We start from the raw sequence: 17,539 nt of genomic DNA on the forward strand, positions 1-17,539 counted from the left end.
GTCACTTATAGGATAAATGTACAGTTGACCTTAGGTTAACTCCTTCCTTTGCGTGTGTGTTTTCATGGGGAAAGAGGAGATGTCTAAGTAAGCTGACCTATTTGGAACCTAGATGTACTTAGATTTTTTTCCAATAATTCGGATATTATTTTAGCATGTATATATATATATATATATATATATATATATATATATATGTGTGTGTGTGTGTATGTGTGTGTGTATGTGTACACATATATTTAATTACACTGTGCAACAAATTTGAATTAAAAAAAAGTACAAGACATATAAGACCTCTTTCGGTGTAAGAAAAGTATGCTGATTCCAAATCTGACATTTATTTCTCTGGATTAGGTACCATTTTTATGTACTTTATTATTAATTATTTTGAATTCACCAGTTTAAACAACATTTGTCCTCTTAACTCTCTTGTGTAGAGTGTCATCATCCTTTTTTTTAAATTCCAGCAGTAGTCTGCCAATATACCAGTGTTCTATTTTCCTTTAAAACGTTTTTCTATTAAAGAAATATCTTGATGGAACCTTTCGCCATGTTCATCACCCACATGGTCAAGATTCTCAGCAAAAAAATCCAAATGAGAGTGGAGCACATGGACTTTTAGAGACATGTTACATCCCATATCATGAAAATGATGCAATAGATCATTCACAGCTTGCACATAGTCTTCTGAAGGATATTTTCCCAGGAAGTTATCAAAAACTTTCTTGAATGACTCTAAGGCATATTTTTCTTTTCTCGTGAGATGTGTGTTAAAAGTTTCATCAAGAACAATTTTTCGAATTTGGGGACCTATGAAGATACATTCTTTTATTTTAGCTCAACTTAATGAAGGAAACGTTTCTACAAGATATGCAAATGCCAAGGAATCCTTGTCTAGTGCTTTCACAAACTGCTTGAACAAACCGATTTTAATATGCAAAGGTGGAAAATGGATTCTATTACTTTGCAGAAGTGGTTTGTGTTTGATGTTATGTTTTCCTTGCTCAATTTCATCTCTAGCAGGTCAGTGCTTGCATACATAGTTTTCAGCTCTTGCTCTAGAGTCCCATAAGCACAAGAAGCAACAAAATTTAGTATAGCCTGGCTGAAGGCCAGTGAGCATGGCTATAACCTTGAAATCTGCACAAACATGCCATTTATGGACTTCATAATGTATGCTTGCTAAAATTGTTTTTAAATTTTCATATCATTCTTTCATGGTTGTGCTGTAAGCTGTAGGAACAGATGGCAGGGTGTTCCCATTGTGAAGCAAAAAAACTTTTATGCTTTCCTTGGATGCATCTAAGAAAAGTCGCCAGTTGGCTTTATCATATTGTATTTCCAGCTGTTCAAAAAGTCCAACAATGTCATTGCAGAAGCATAAATCATCTGTCAAAGTGAACAAAACATGCAAGTTTTGTTCACGTTTTCTGTACAATGTTATTTTCACAACTTTTCTAAGAAGATTTCGTTCTTTAAGCCTTGATGCAAGAAGTTCACTTTTGTTTTTGGTTAAATAAAGATCTCTGCATAAGTCATTTAGAGCATCTTGAGAAAATAGTATTGGTTTATTATTGCTTTCTGAATTAGAAAATTCTACTGTTTCATCACTGTAATGTTCATCCCCACTGCTTGAACTCCACATTTCCTGATCAGGGGGTTTTGGTACAGGTAATTCTTTTGAGTGCTCAACTGGGCGCATTGCTCATTGCAAATTTGGGTAAACAATGTTTTTCTTTTTTTTTTGCTGTTGTACAGCCCGTATAGTCTTGCTGACAAACATAGCAATCATTAGAATGATCTTTCTGCTCTCGCCAAATCATTGGCACACCAAACGTCATGTGAACATTCTTTTTTGCAGACCATGCGCTCAATGTTTTCACACATGTAAGGCAACAGGCATGAGGAGCCCATGACTTGTCTTGGTCTCCTATATAAAAATGAAAGTACGCCTTGTACAATTTCTTGATATGGCTGGTAATGCTGCGCCTTTCTTTTGCAAATGTTAATTCGCCACATATGTAGCAGAATTTGCTTGGATCATTTTTGCACTGTCTTGAAGTCATCGTCAAAGCCTGTACTGCATCTAAAGAATAAAGACAAGAAAAAAAGTAAATTGTTTTATAAAGAAAAATAAGGATTCCATAATGTGAACATGTTAAGCCATTATAAACGCCCACTAGCAAGTTATTAGATTCTTTCGTACATAAAGTAAGGGGTTGGTAAAATTTCATTTCTATTTTTTGCATTTAATTTAGTAAATTTTCAGAAAAGAATGTATAAATTGGCCGTTTATGTTTAAAACATTAAAATACACAATATTCCGGTCTTTATTGTAGATTTAGTTAAAAAATACTTTATTAAATGGATATCTATTTTTAACCCTCAGATTTTCCCCGTGCCCTACAAATAAGAGTCTGAGGTAGGTTTTAGCTTCTTTTCCTTGTTTTTTTTAGCCTACATTAAAAAATGCCTTTCTTGACGAATACAATGGCTTTTCGGAAGGTGGTGAACACCAAACCATGTGCTACAGCATTATGTTTTTACTTTTGAAAAAAATAGCCCTTGGTCTAGAAAATATTATGCTAACCAAGCTAGCTCTGTCATCTAGCTCTCTTAAATCTCGAAAAAAATAGCTCATTTCGGCTGACTTTAGCAAATAAATGATTCAAATAAATGATTTAACAAATAATGTACATAATATGTGTATATTAAACTGTGTTTTTCTCTTAAGATTTATAATTTAATACACATAATATGTGACTGCAAAGTCGTCAGTAACCCATTTTTGACGTTTTTACTGACATTTACGACTGTGGCAATTTTGCACAAATTATACCTTATTCAACAAAAAGAACGCCAGAAATAAACTTTCCACTTTATTAGGTATACAAAAATTGCTGCAGATATCCTGTACTTTTTTTAGTGTTGCACAGTGTTATCAGTAAGCTTACCTATTTTCAACCTAGATGTTGTTAGATGTGTTTTTTTTTCAATAATTCGGATAATGTTTTGGTTTATATATATATATATATATATATATATATATATATATATATATATATATATATATATATATATACATGCACATATACATACATATATATATGTGTATATATACATATATATGGATACATACATATATATATATATGTGTTTGTGTAAGTGTATATACGTATACATAATTAGTTATGTATATTTATGTTTATTTTATTTTATTTATTTTTATTTATTTATTTTATCTATTTATTTTGTATTGTTATCGTAAATTTTTAAATAATATTATATCGCAAACCTAAAGTAAAGTATACGATATGCACAAAGTTGTTCGCTATTTGCCTTCTACATTTAAATGAATGTTGTGGAGGGGGGTCTTTAAAATATAGGATAACATATTCTAAGTATTACTCTATATGTATATATATATATATACATACACACACACACATATATATATATATATATATATATATATATATATATATATATTTAAACAGCGCAATTATAAAGAAATTAAGTCTTCGTAAACTAAAAGTTATTTCAAAAATTTGTTCGACCTACTAATAAAACCTTTCCAGGTTATACAGATGGCATTCAAATTTTCTGTTTAATAACTTTTGGAATATTGGTTTTTCTAACGCGATAATTATGCCCGGGCATTTTTAATTTAGAATTCGATAAACAATAATAAACTTATAGGCTCGCACTGTGGTTCGAAAAAAAGGTATTCGATGTTGTGACCAATAAATGAAAAATCCTACGAAAATGGTTGTATCTATAATTATATACGTAATATCTTGAAATATATTTATAACTCTAGTATTACCCTATTGAGCAATCTAAACGAAAACGGTTAGGTTATTCATCCATGCGTAATCATTACCCTAATGGTTAAAAATGCATACAGAAAAAATTATCCCTATATATATATATATATATATATATATATATATATATATATAGTAATTTATAAAATATATATGGCGATTAAGCTACACTGAATATTCGGCGTTTCATCCACTCTAGGATTCGTCAGGCTTATGCGCAAAAGCCTGAGGAATCCTAGAGTGGATGAAACGCCGAATATTCAGTGTAGCTTAATCGCCATATATATTTTATAAATTACTGACTAGCTCTACCTACGTATTGAGCACTTTTGAAGTAAATACTTAAGGTTCACGCATAAATCTATACTTTCCTATATTAATTTTATGTGAGTAAATGAAGTGTGTGTGTTTTGCGTGTATACACAATTATACTATTTAAAAACTAATGTTACACTCATGTACACTAGAGTTTCATGCGTACGAATTAATTAGTGTAGGGAGTAAAACTCTCTACACTCCAAAAGTTTAAACATAGTAACACCGTCACATTAAATTTAAAGGATAGTGCCTTACCTTCGTGTCCTGCCAATAACTAAATAAATATGAAAAAAAAAAAATAAGTGCCATGTAGTAAGATGCTCACACTAAAAAAGTCAGAGATAGTATTTAACAACGGGATCATGCGTTTTACGCAAGAGCTGCCCACTTTTTTCTTAATTCCCTAAGAAGTTCCCAACTTCAATATTTTAAATAATATTGATAACTATAAAATAAATTTAAATAAATATTAACTATTTATCATGCCTGTATATTTACATGTATGTAGGTAATTATCAGTGTATTAATTGATAATTATGGTTAGTCGGGGTATTATAACTCAGTAACGAGAAACCCTTGACTCTGTAGGTTATTTTTTTTTCGAGCAGACTAATTATACTTTTTATCTTATTCATTTTTTTTTAAATATTTAACTTGCTTTTAAAATTAACTGCAGCTCCCTTAATACATCTTACGTTATCTTATATATTTTTCTATGCACCCCCCACACACATGTATATATATATATATATATATATATATATATATATACGTATGTGGGTATATGTGTGTATATATTCATACATAATACACTTTATATATATATATATAAATATATATATATGTATATATATATAAAGTGTATTATGTATGAATATATACACACATATACCCACATACGTATATATATATATATATTTATATATATATATATATAAGTATATTATGTATGAATATATACACACATATACCCACATACGTATATATTTATATATATATATATATATATATATATATATATATATATATATATATATATATATATATATACATAGGCGTGTAACAGCATGCAGTCGACATGAAAATAGTCAGAGCGATCAAGGGTACATGTACACGCAGAAGGAGATAAAAGTAAAAACAGGTTCTTAAATAAACACACCTGTTTGCCGAGAACAGCGATAACTTATGACCTTTTGCCGTCTTGGCATTTCAAGCTAGGGTAGACATTTTTGATTAGAGGCATTGACGGACAAACTTGCCAGCCAAATAATCCCTGCTGAGTAGCACATGCATACAAATACCAAGGGAAAGAATGTAAAACATACCCAAACAAAACATAAAAACACACAACACACTAACATTATACACATACACACACACACACACACACACATATATATATATATAATTACATATATACACATTGAGTAAAAAATAATAATTGTGAATTATCAATCAGTTTTAAAAGGAAAAACAAACAAATCAAAATTAAAATTGATTTTGTTTGTTTTTTTTCATTTGAAACTGATTTTTAATTTACAATTATTATTTTTTTACTCAGTATTAATATAGTTCTACGATACATACACCTATTGAACATATTATATATCTACAGTCCGATGTGCAGTGTATTCTTTTTAAGTATTAATACATTAAAATAAACTCTGCCCTTTAGATTCCAAGTCTAATTTCCTATACAAAATATAAAAAACACACACACACACACACATATATATATATATATATATATATATAAATCGATAGATATATATATACACATCGCCATATATATTTTATAAATTACTAACTAGCTCTACCTACGTATTGAGCAATTTTGAAGTATAGACTTAAAGTTTACGCATAAATTTATACTTTCGTTTATTAATTTTATGTGGGTAAATGAAGTAGTTACACACATGTATTGATATATATTTTTTCTTTTTTTTTTACACAGTGATCACCACTTATCAAGGCCCGGAAGCCACTCAGGGATAAGGGTTATTGCAAGTACATTACATTAGTGTGGAGATTTGATGAAATGTTTACTTAAGGGGCGGTTCATTAGGAATTTGTTAACGTTTGACTTGAAGACATCCAAGTTGTAGTCAGGTGGGAAGCAGGCAGACGGAACAGAGTTCCACAGGCGTGCAGTTCTAAGAAAGAAGCTTTGTTCATGGAATCCACGTTTTGATTTAGGCACATATAAAGTGTGGGGGAAATTTTTCACAGTGGATTCAGCTAGACGGGTGTTTTTCGTGAAAGATTGGCGAGAGGGGAACCAGAGATTGTAGGTCAGACGAGCACCTGCCATGGAAATAACGATAAAACAAGGATTGGCTCGCAACGTCTCTTCTGTGGGAGAGAGGTTGTAGGGTAGAGAAAAGGGCATCCCCCCCACTAAGCCACGCAGTCTATTTTGTACTCTGTAAAGGCAGGATAGGCTGTTTTAGAAGCTCCTGCCCAGATATGGCAACAGTATACCATCCTTGGACGTACTTGGCTTTTATATAGATAGAGAATTGCATCAGTCGTGAGATATCTTCTTGAGTGGTAGAAGGATCCCACCATCTTTCTAGCGACCTTGGCAACAGACTTGATGTAAGTGTTCCATTTCAGATCAGGAGTAAAGGTCAAACCCAGAAGCTTGTCAAAACACGGGGGCTCACCCAGACGAGAGCCATCCATCCCAATTGATGCCAGATGGGGATCAGAGCGTTGATGATGTAAGGATAGGAGGTTGGTTTTGGATGCATTAAAGGTAACCAGCCATCTCTTCCCCCACTGAACCACGCGCTCGAGATCAGAGGAGAGAGAATCAAAGAGAAATTTGTCATTTACAGCTTTTGATGGGTTGCCGTAGATGGTCGTGTCATCAGCATAGATCTCAACGAATGATTTAAGTATGTGTTTAGGGAGGTCATTGATGTAGATCAGGAAGAGAGTTGGGTCCAAGATTGACCCTTGAAGGACACCAGCATTTATATTGCAGGCCTCCGATTATTGTCCATCTACCACTACTCTTATGAGTCTATCGGAGAGAAATGATTTAATGATTGAGAAAACATTTCCAGTTATACCGTATATATTAGTTGTATAACACCTGAGCACAGTTCTCTATTGTTTGCTGTATATGATCTGGGCTGATTATTTCTGGAAAATACGAAATTTATAAGATATTGCAATGTTTTCCTGAATTTCTTATATGTTTTAAGCTTTTTTCTCCGATTCTGAATGCACATAGAAAGAAACCGATGTCATTTCTATTACACGCACACACATACACACACATACACACACACACATATATATATATATATATATATATATATATGAGCAAACAAGTAATAAAATATGCTAAAAGCACTTTGAAATGAGTTAAAAACATATTTTATCTGAAAGTAAGCACTGGATAAATGGATAGTCCTTAATCCGCGGAGTTTCGAAGAAATACTTTCCTTCTCATCAGATGATAGGAATTAGTAAAATTCGGGATCGGATTTTGCATGCAGAAGTATTTGATGAAACAACAAATAAGTCAAAGATCTTACTTGTAAACAAAAAAAGCGAAGCAGAGGGAATATGGTGTTGAAAAAGGTTATTACACATGAATGGATAGTCTAGTGGAAAATATAAAAAATCCAGTGACGGTAAAATCCAAATGTAAAACTTCAAGAAAGTTAAAAGAATTTCGATTTGTACAAGTAAAATCTAATATATATATATATATATATATATATATATATATATATATATATATATATATATATATATATATATATATATATACGTACTTTATGTTGACGACATATTCCTCTTAGCTGATAATGACGAACAGATATATAAACTTCAAGATCTTTTTCCAAAAAACTCTGGCCTTAAGTTTACAATATAATTAAATGATAACAAATTCACTTTCTAGACGTCCTTATAGACTCATCTAACAATACTTTCGACACAGCTGTATACAAAAAACCAACTAGTACTAAATCCAGCCTCTTAAACGTTAAGAGTGAGTGCTCTCAGCGTTATGAAATTGCCATAATAAAAAATATTTTAAACCGTGCTAAGATAATTTCTTCTACGAAAAGAGCACTACTAATAGAAATTAAAAATATCAAACAGGTTCTTATAAATAATTCCTTTCCGAATTATATTGTTGATCAACAAATTAAACTATTGTTACAGTCCCCTAAAAACCTTAACAGCAATACTAGTCAATCTTCTAACACTAACCCTATAGACATATTTTATAAAAAAACAAATGACACCCGATTTTAGAGTGGAAGAAAAATCATTAAAAGCATCATACATAGATTTACAGCACCTCTAGAGAACAATTCTAAGATTAGATTTATTATATACTATAAGAAGTATCGAACCCAGAGCCTCATCGTTAAAAAATAACTCGTCACCGGCGAAAAAAAGGTTGGAGCAAACCAATATTGTGTACAAATTTCAATGCCCCTTAGGAGAGTGTAAGTCCGAAAATAAAAACGCATATATTGGACATACAAAAACAACATTGTCCCGTCGATTAACGATGCATTTGAACAGTACTAGCTCAATATACCAGCATTTAATAAATCAACATAGCTGTCCCCCCTCTAATGTTAGAAAGGTCCTCGTGGACAACGCAAGGATTTTGCAACGAGAAAGTAATTGTAAAAAATTAAAAATACTTGAAGCACTATATATAAACACCCAGCACCCACCTATAAATAGCATTAATTTTGAAAGTAGCAATAATGTGCTGAAATGTTTAGCATAACCAGTATACGACTGGTTTTACTAACATTACCTTTTGTCATCCTAATTTTTAATCGAATTTTTTTTATCATTCGTAAATGTATATTTTAATCGACGTTTCCTTGACTCTTTTTATCATTCGTAACTATATATTTCACTTCTATTTTTAATATTTTATCTCCACCTGATGATGATTGAAGAAAGAATCGAAAGCGTTCGTGTGAACCATGGACCATCTGTAAATACCTTCCATCTTGAAGTTAAAAAATCTTACGAAAGATCGAAAAAATGAAAAAAAGTATTATTAAGCAAGGTATCTCTGTTGTTTTTATAATGTTTGCCTGAATATATATATATATATATATATATTCAAGATTAACATCCAAAACTAAGAGACATTTAAATTTAACAAAGTTGTTGATAGTGCTCATTGAAAAAAGATATTAGTTTATTCAATTTAGCTGAACAAAATTTCTATTCATCGCGACAATCGACTCTTTGTTTCAATCTAAATATATCCAGCCAGGCTACCATAGCCTCTGTTTTTTTTTGTTTTTTTTTAACAAATCTGCAATTTTTTACCATTTAATTCAACTGTGGATCGAAATAAGTAAGGAGAGAAATAATCACAGAAAAATGCAGAAACTTCGAGGAAAAGACATGTCGAACATGCAGTAATTGAAACCTTTTTTTTTTGTTCAATCAGGATAAATCTGCATTTGCTGCCGACTTTAAACAAGAACTGAAAAGAACAATCTGTTGCCGAGTTCGTTTGGTTAATGGGTATTTGATGAGCCATATGATGTCACACAACCTTAAGTAACACCAACAATATTATAATAATGTGCTGCCACACAGAACACCCAAGTATTATTGCAATATATTTTTATTGGTCGGAAAATCCTCTAGTTGTTCGACAAAATGCTAAAAGGTGCAGAATAAACTTCCGCTAAAACCACCTACAATTACTGTCAACGATTTTCCAAGAGTGAATTTGAGCTAAGGAGGATTTTACACGAACACAGACGCTCGAAAATGTTATGTCAATAAGTTGCAATAATATATATATATATATATATATATATATATATATATATATATTACCCTCGTTTGATTTTAATATCTAGACTTGAATAGCTTTTAACATAGCACATCGCCTTTAATTATGACTAACCGGGGTGACCGTTGTAGCCCGTGTGTTTGTCTGCGTAAAAGAAAAAAAAAGTTTTTGTAGGAAGGTAGGCTTGAACACGAAGCCTTGATGCAAAGGTGGAAAAAAGGAGAAAAAATGGCATCTTACCGCTGGGCCACGGAGCGAGTGGAATGAGAAGCGTTTTAATTTATCGATACAAAAAAATAAATAAATAGCAGGTGTGTGAATTTAATGAGGTCAAACCTCACGCCATAGAGGGAATTAAATCACGCTCTTAACGTTTTGTGCGAGGCATTTTTTTTTTAATTTTGTTTTCTCCAAATTTTGCAGCTCTGTAGTTTTTTTTTTGTTTTGCTTCCCCAATATTTAGGGGGCAGCTGCCCTTAAAAGGGGAACGTCCAAATAAATAGAAATATCTTGTATAAAGTGGTCTCCCGCATTGATCAAATCACAATGCTTTCTGGACGTTCCAGGCATGAAAGCCGAGAACCCATGCCTTCACTTCAGATTAGTCTTTTTTTTATACGAAAAAGCCTAACAAATATGAGAGGAGCTAAAATACCAAGAATTTTGCAAAAGTCGATGTAAAGAAATCTTGACGCGACATGCGTTCGGAAGTCGTAGATACTACAATCTAGATGGTATATAAAAAGTTGTAAAAAAAGTACCCCCCCGGAGAACCCAGCGAAAAAAGTATTTCTAGGACATACAAAAATGCACGCGCCCCTTTTATATATATAGGTTTTTCCATTTTCAATTGCTACTTGTTCACGTAACTTTATATTTTCAATACCTTGTACTTTTATTTTTGTTTTTTAAAATCATGTTTAAGGAGTATATCTAACCAATATCATTTTAATTATTTTTATTTCTATTTTCACTTTGTATGAGAGTGGCCGGTATTCAATGTGCAATCGTACCTAAAGGCGAAAATTAGAATATTATTAAAAAAATAAATGCATTTACCGGGCGTATCAGAACGGGACTTATGTATATATAATATAAATCTCCCTTGCCTGTTTAAATGTATATATGTATGTATGTATGTCTCGCAAAATTTTTGGCAGAGAAAATATTTTCACGCGATTTGTATCATTATGAAGCGTGACCATTCGGACGACAAATATCGAAAAGTGGTCAAAAACATTAATTCCTTCAGCCTGAACTGGGTACATTTCTACAGGGAGGGGTCGCTTTTCCGCTGATATTTTCGAAAGTCATCGCTGCTTTTCGATTGTCTAGCCTTAATTTAAACCTACGTCTCTTCCGGCTTGACGATGGGCGCAGCAGCTAACGTTTATTTTTCACGTTCTTTTCCCCTTTCGCGGTAGGGATTCGAGGCTGCCTACCTACTTACACTTTTTTTTTTTGCACTCGCATTTCATTTTCTTTTTTGCTAAACAAAGACTGTTACATAGACGCCAAATTTGTTACGCCTTCGTATCTTGGTTCGAACCTGCCTGCCTACTACATTTCTTTTTTGCTCAACACACACCTACACACACTAGGGCAAAGCCGAACGCCCAGGTTAGTTACGGAATTAAATAAAAGATTTTGTTTGAACTTTTCTACAGATTTCAGAAATCGATATTAAGATTTCCGAGTGCTAGAAGTCCTATCCAAAATAAAATCAACCGAAACTTTGTGAGAATAATACGCCAGATAAGTAGTGTAGTCCGGATAATAGATGTTCAGTCCTACATTATGCAAACATAACTTTACACATCTGTTAAGAGTAGTCTATAATAATTTAGTATGACGTAAATTAGACTTCACTTTCTTACTGATATGTAAATGGATTAAGAATTTATATATCTAGTGATATGTAAGTCTGCGACAACAGCATATTTTTTTAATTATTTTCACACTTTCGTATATATCTGTTAATATATTAGATTTTTATATAGACGGATGTGGGTCTCGGTTGATTAAGTGTTTCTGTGTCAGATATATACGCGAGAGTCAAAGGGATGGAAAGAATATAATGTTGTCACAGGCCTAGTGATATGGTAACAAAACCTTATACGTATATATATATATATATAATATATAATAAACATTTATCTATTGATTAATATATTGTACCCATGAGATAGTCCTCGCAGCTCGACGTAGCTCAGTCGTTTAATACGCTTAAGTATGGTATTTTAATTTTTTGAAGGTTTTACATTTATTATTTTAGAGGGAAACGTTTATTGGTTATTATATTCACGATGAACTTAAAGCGGTATCAAGCACTATAAAAAAACTCACTTGGCGACTTGAATCAACAGATTTCAAGGTTTTAAAAATTCGTCGTCAGGTTGAAAACTCATTCGCTAACCTCAACCCATTAAAATCAAGTTTTCATCTCATGAACACTCTTAACGCTTTCATTTTGCTGCCAGACGCAAAAAGGGACTCATAACACACTGTTTTTCGAAAGGAATTCTAATTGAAACTGTGGGTCCGCTGAAAAACTGTGACGACTGAATTCCTGATTCATCGGGATGCGGGAGAAAAGAGTCTACGACCTAGTCACTGTAAGGTCGTTCAATTCCCAAGCTAGTTTATCCCACTTACGATCTCAAAGAATTCCAAACTTTCGTAGCCAAGGTAGCTTTTTCCTCGTTCCTATACCATATGTCAGACTTTTCCTCGAAGTCTTCCACACAACAAAACGCCCCTAATCCGCCAAATGCCCACGTCACCAAAGTCAACCTGCCAAAAGCCTGCGTTCCTCTTTAAACAAAAACAAATTGAAAGAGCTTCAAAAGATTGCTACGAATGAAGAATCTAACTTGATTATTGTGACAGCGAATTCGTAGAGAGCAAAAATACTGAAATACACTTCTCCGGTTTTGCGGCTTTTCCATACAACTGGTCTGAGAGAAGAGGGGCATTAGTGATTGTATACGAAAGATACTAATTCAAGCCTCACTCGTCTCCCTAGAATAGAAGTTACCACTCACCACCGACCGTCACAGAGGTGAAACACACGGGTATGCGACCATGACAAACCCTCAAATACAGGAGTAACTCTGGGAAGGATAAACACCAGAGGTCATGGATGTCTAGAAAGTGGTGAGAGCAGACCTAAACTATGAAATAAAATAAATCGGTCAAGAAAATAGATACACCCAAAGAAATAAAATCCCCAACCAGAGCTCCGGTATGGAGTGTATAGTTACAATTAAGGGTAAATTGATAGAGGCACTGATCGACACTGGATCGGAAGTCTCGCTCCTCAAAAACATCAGCTTTTGAGATACAAACGCATAAAAAGGAGTTAAGGGGTTCCAACCTAACAGCTACTCCCGCAAACGGGCAAAGGATGGCACTAAAAAGCATGGTCCATTTGCCTATTAAAATTAAGAAGACATTCGTCAAGGTTTTATATCACCTCAGACATTGATCGGGACTTGATATTAGGTGCAGACTGATTGCAAATGAACCACGCCCAAATAACCTTTCACCATAAGCAACTAACTGTCAAAGGGGTGAACATTCCACTTGGTAATAATACCAGTGGTAGAGTCCAGTTAACGCCATACACTGCATCGACGCATTCTGTTAGAATAGTTTCTAACCAATATAAAAAGAATCCACCCCGTCAGCATCAGACTTCAGTCCAAGAAAGGAAACCTGTAACAGAGGCAATTAACGTATGCCCCACCTTCTACACCACAAGTACCTGTGAATCGTAAAAGCCTCAGAAAAATTGCCGGCTTTTCACAGGACTTTTCCTTTCGGAAAAAGAATAGATTTTTTAATGACTGATTCCTTCACACAAAAATCAAATGATTCCAAAATATTTAAATAACCCACAACCTAAAGAATTCGCGTATTTACCCTTGTCCAACATTATAAGTAGAAGCCGACTACAGAACAAAAAAGCTTTTGAAAATGGCAAAGAAATTTGAAAAAGAAAGAAAAATATTTATACACAGAAGCAAAGAGAAATTGTCACCAGCGAGCGCACGCACACGCACATACACACGCACACACACGTACACAAAAAAATAATAAAATAACAATAAGCATCTAACTCATAAGAACAGTTAATATGATTTGTAATTTCTATAAGATAGAGGAAGAACAACCCATTATGAAAGTCAATAAAATCAAATGACTATACAACTAAACAGGGAATGACTAACGGTTTTCAAAAAAAAACAAAAAAAAAACAAACAAGAAAAAAGAAATTAATCAAATACTATTTTTAAAAACATGATCAAAAGAATGAATTTTTCCAAAAACAAGTCCATAAAATTACATGAAAAAATTTACAAGGGAAGACTAACGTGTTTTTTTAATAATAATAATAATAAAAATAATAATAATAATAATAATAATAATAATAATAATAATGATAATAATAATAATAATAATAATAGTAATAATAATATTTTATTAAAAATCATGATCAAAATAATTTATGTTAAAAAAAGAGTGTTTGATACTTAAGAATAATTGAGAAAAGAGAAAGAGAATTGTAAAAATAACAATTGTGCCAACGACCCGACGATATTACAAAAGGGGACGGACGAAATGTGGCACAATGATGTAGCCGCTTTTGAGGGAGCTGGGGGCTTGTACATTATTAAACCTTGTGCCTAACTTGGTCTGTACTTTTGAAGTGCAGATGTGTTAAGCAGGTATTTGTTATTTTGAAAATGTTCTGCTATGACTCAAGCCAAGAATGACAGTTTGTTTATAATATTGAACCACGGCAAAACGATATAAGACCTTAGAATTTGAAAGGTCAAACCCGAAAGAACTCATGGATACAAAAACAAAACAGTGTTTAAACGTTATGTATGAATGCCCACCTTTCTCTCTCCCTCTCTCTCTCTCTTTCTTTATTCCTCTCTTTCACACCCCTTTTCTCTCTTTCAATGAGGAAAGAGAGAATTAAATATAAATTCATTGTTTTAAATAATTGGCGCTTGCATTCTGGGGTCAACTGGTCATTATAAAATATGCTACTCATTGTTTAATCTTAAATAAATTATATATATATATATATATATATATATATATATATATATAAATTATATATATATATATATATATTATAAAATGCATTTGTTCGCTATTTTTATACAAGCGTTCGATTTCATAAACATAAATGCGTGCGATGGGAAGATGCCTGCAAGGATGCACTACAGAAGCGACCCATGCCAACCATTTATAGCTGACGACATATCGAGCCGTTTTGTTTATGTTTCCAATATTTGCCTATCGTTAGATATCATTGGATATCGTTGGATATCACGTTTATTCACTCGAGGAGCTGGTTGAGTTCCCACAACGTTTCTCAACCAAGTAACCCTCCCGGATAGTACCATAGGTGATTACTTCATTGTTTAACACAGATTCCAGAAATTTACTCATGACGCACGGGAGATTTATTGGCCTGTACTGAGAGGGAGATGATCGATCACCTTAATTCTTAAATACAGAGCATACTGACAAAGATTCGGTCAACTTTTTCGAGCATGCCAGTAGGTGTATTGGCGACAGCTCGACAAATGTTGTTTTTTTCAGGCGAGTCAATGTGCTAGGACGATCGTTGTAAACAGTTGATTTCAGATGGTGATAAATCAGGGGACTGTGCTAGCCAATGCAGATCACCCTTTAAGAAGATGAGGTGTTCTTGGAGGTTCTTCCTCAATAGTCAATGAAGCGCGCGCTGTTTGTGATGTAGCACTGTCTTTCTGGAACCACATATTTTCCACACCCATGTGATTCAGTGTTGGCAGAACACACACATAGATCATGTTGACGTAACTGTCAGATTTCACTGATATCGTCTACTCATTTTCTTCTAAATCCATGGGTCAATTATGCCAAGTCGCGACAGTGCACACTAAATCATTACACGGAGGGCATGTAGAGGACATTGATGAGCCTCTCTAGGATGCTCAATACTTAAATAGCACATGCTTTGCTTATTTACAGATCCTCAAAGATGAAAGTGAGCCTCATCACTGAAGAAAAAAAGTGTGTCGTCAGACATGCCCAAGAGCGCGTCATATGCTTTTTCACGAGATATAAAATTGTGTGCATTATGTTCTTGCACTATAACCAATTCGTAAGGATGGAATTTCAATTCTTTATGGAAAAGTCGTCTTACAGAACAAGCAGACAACGGAAGACCAGATGCGTGTTTGCGAGCAGAGCGCCGGGGATATATTACCACATATTGTCTCACCGTGCCAATGTTTTAGGGTGATCTTGCTGTTCTTGGAAGGCCAGGTTTATTTTTCCTTGACTCACCTGTTTCCATAAATTTGTTTAGCCATGAAACAATCGACTGCCAACAGAAACACGACAACGGGGGCAATATTGAAATGGCTACGGAATGAACTTTATGTTGCAACGATTGAGCGACCCCTTGAAAAAAATGCTTCAACAGCGAAAGCACGTTCCAAAATCATCCGCCCATGATGCTCACTGAGGTTCCTGAAAAATAAAAATAAAAATAAAATAAATAATGCACACAAAACATAAAACTTAAAGCCTTACCCTTTAAAATTTGTGATTATACCGTATATTATACGTGTGCTAAACATATGAAAAGGTAATATATACTTAGGGAAAGCATTTTTTCAAGATATGTACTTTGACGATCGTTGAGTCCCTGCTGGTATCCGCAAACTATACTATCTAGCTTTCTTAAAAGTTAGGGGTGAACCATTGTCGAATGTGCAACCTACCAGCCTGCTGAACGTGCTTTACTTTTATCTCACGCTGTAAATGCATAGAAAAAATATGCTAGATATTTATCAGTAACCGGTTGCATTAATATGGTAAAAACAAGCGTCGAAACTAATAAGTCGATGATAACAAAACCGCAAACATAAAGAGTTCGTTTAAATATTCATAGAAATCGATCGACGTGGCCACCTTTGAAAATTGGATAATTACCCCGCATTTGATGTACAAAGCGAATTCAACTAGAAACATTTATACGGACAAAAGACATGCACATTTTATTCATTGGCATACTGTTTATAGACGGTATAACCCGGGAATGTTCTCCGTTAGTTTTTATTTTGGTCATGTAATTCTGACTTTATAATTATATATTACGACTTTTTTCGAAACTCATTGTCGGGAAAGAATGGAAAAGCTCTGTAAATGTTTCTTACGAAGTTGCAGTATTTTGAGAAACATAAACTTGCTGTTTCATAGGAAAGAATAAGAAAAAAAAGCATTTCTATGAATTATATATCCAGGGTGAGCAAAGTAGGTGGACAGCACGTTACCCAGACTTGACCCTGATGGGCAGTCCTTAAAAGAAAAAATACATGAGGCTCTAGTCTGCTGAACGTGTTCGTAGCAAGCGGTTAAACATGGTATGAATATCTCCATTTAGTCTTTGAAACAGGAGGTATTCATAAGACTGGTTGATTCAACTTAGTTTTTATTGATTTGTACCTCATAACAGCCACCTTCCGAGCTTTTCATTCCCTGAAATTATCGTGTAGCTCTTTTTCCTGGGATTATC

General features: G+C 33.4%; 1 protein-coding gene across 2 annotated transcripts in view; it reads right to left on the reverse strand.

Moving 5' to 3' along the window:
• Positions 1–242: 242 nt before the first annotated feature.
• The window catches only part of LOC145267219 (uncharacterized), a 140,631-nt gene continuing 123,334 nt past the window's right edge, over positions 243–17,539 (reverse strand). Inside the window, exons 2-3 of one of the 2 annotated variants that reach the window (XM_080123283.1) lie at positions 16,306–16,491; positions 243–2,086 (exon numbers count right to left, since the gene is read on the reverse strand). In XM_080123283.1, coding sequence (XP_079979409.1) covers positions 1,689–2,086; positions 16,306–16,315 — 408 coding nt within the window. In that variant the 5' untranslated portion in view covers positions 16,316–16,491 and the 3' untranslated portion in view covers positions 243–1,688. The remainder of the gene's footprint in view (positions 2,087–16,305; positions 16,492–17,539) is intronic. The other variant, XR_013864839.1, reaches the window with a different exon arrangement.

This window comes from Euprymna scolopes, chromosome 42 (assembly GCF_053919585.1).
Source record: "Euprymna scolopes isolate OS-2025 chromosome 42, ASM5391958v1, whole genome shotgun sequence".
NCBI lineage: Eukaryota > Metazoa > Mollusca > Cephalopoda > Sepiida > Sepiolidae > Euprymna > Euprymna scolopes.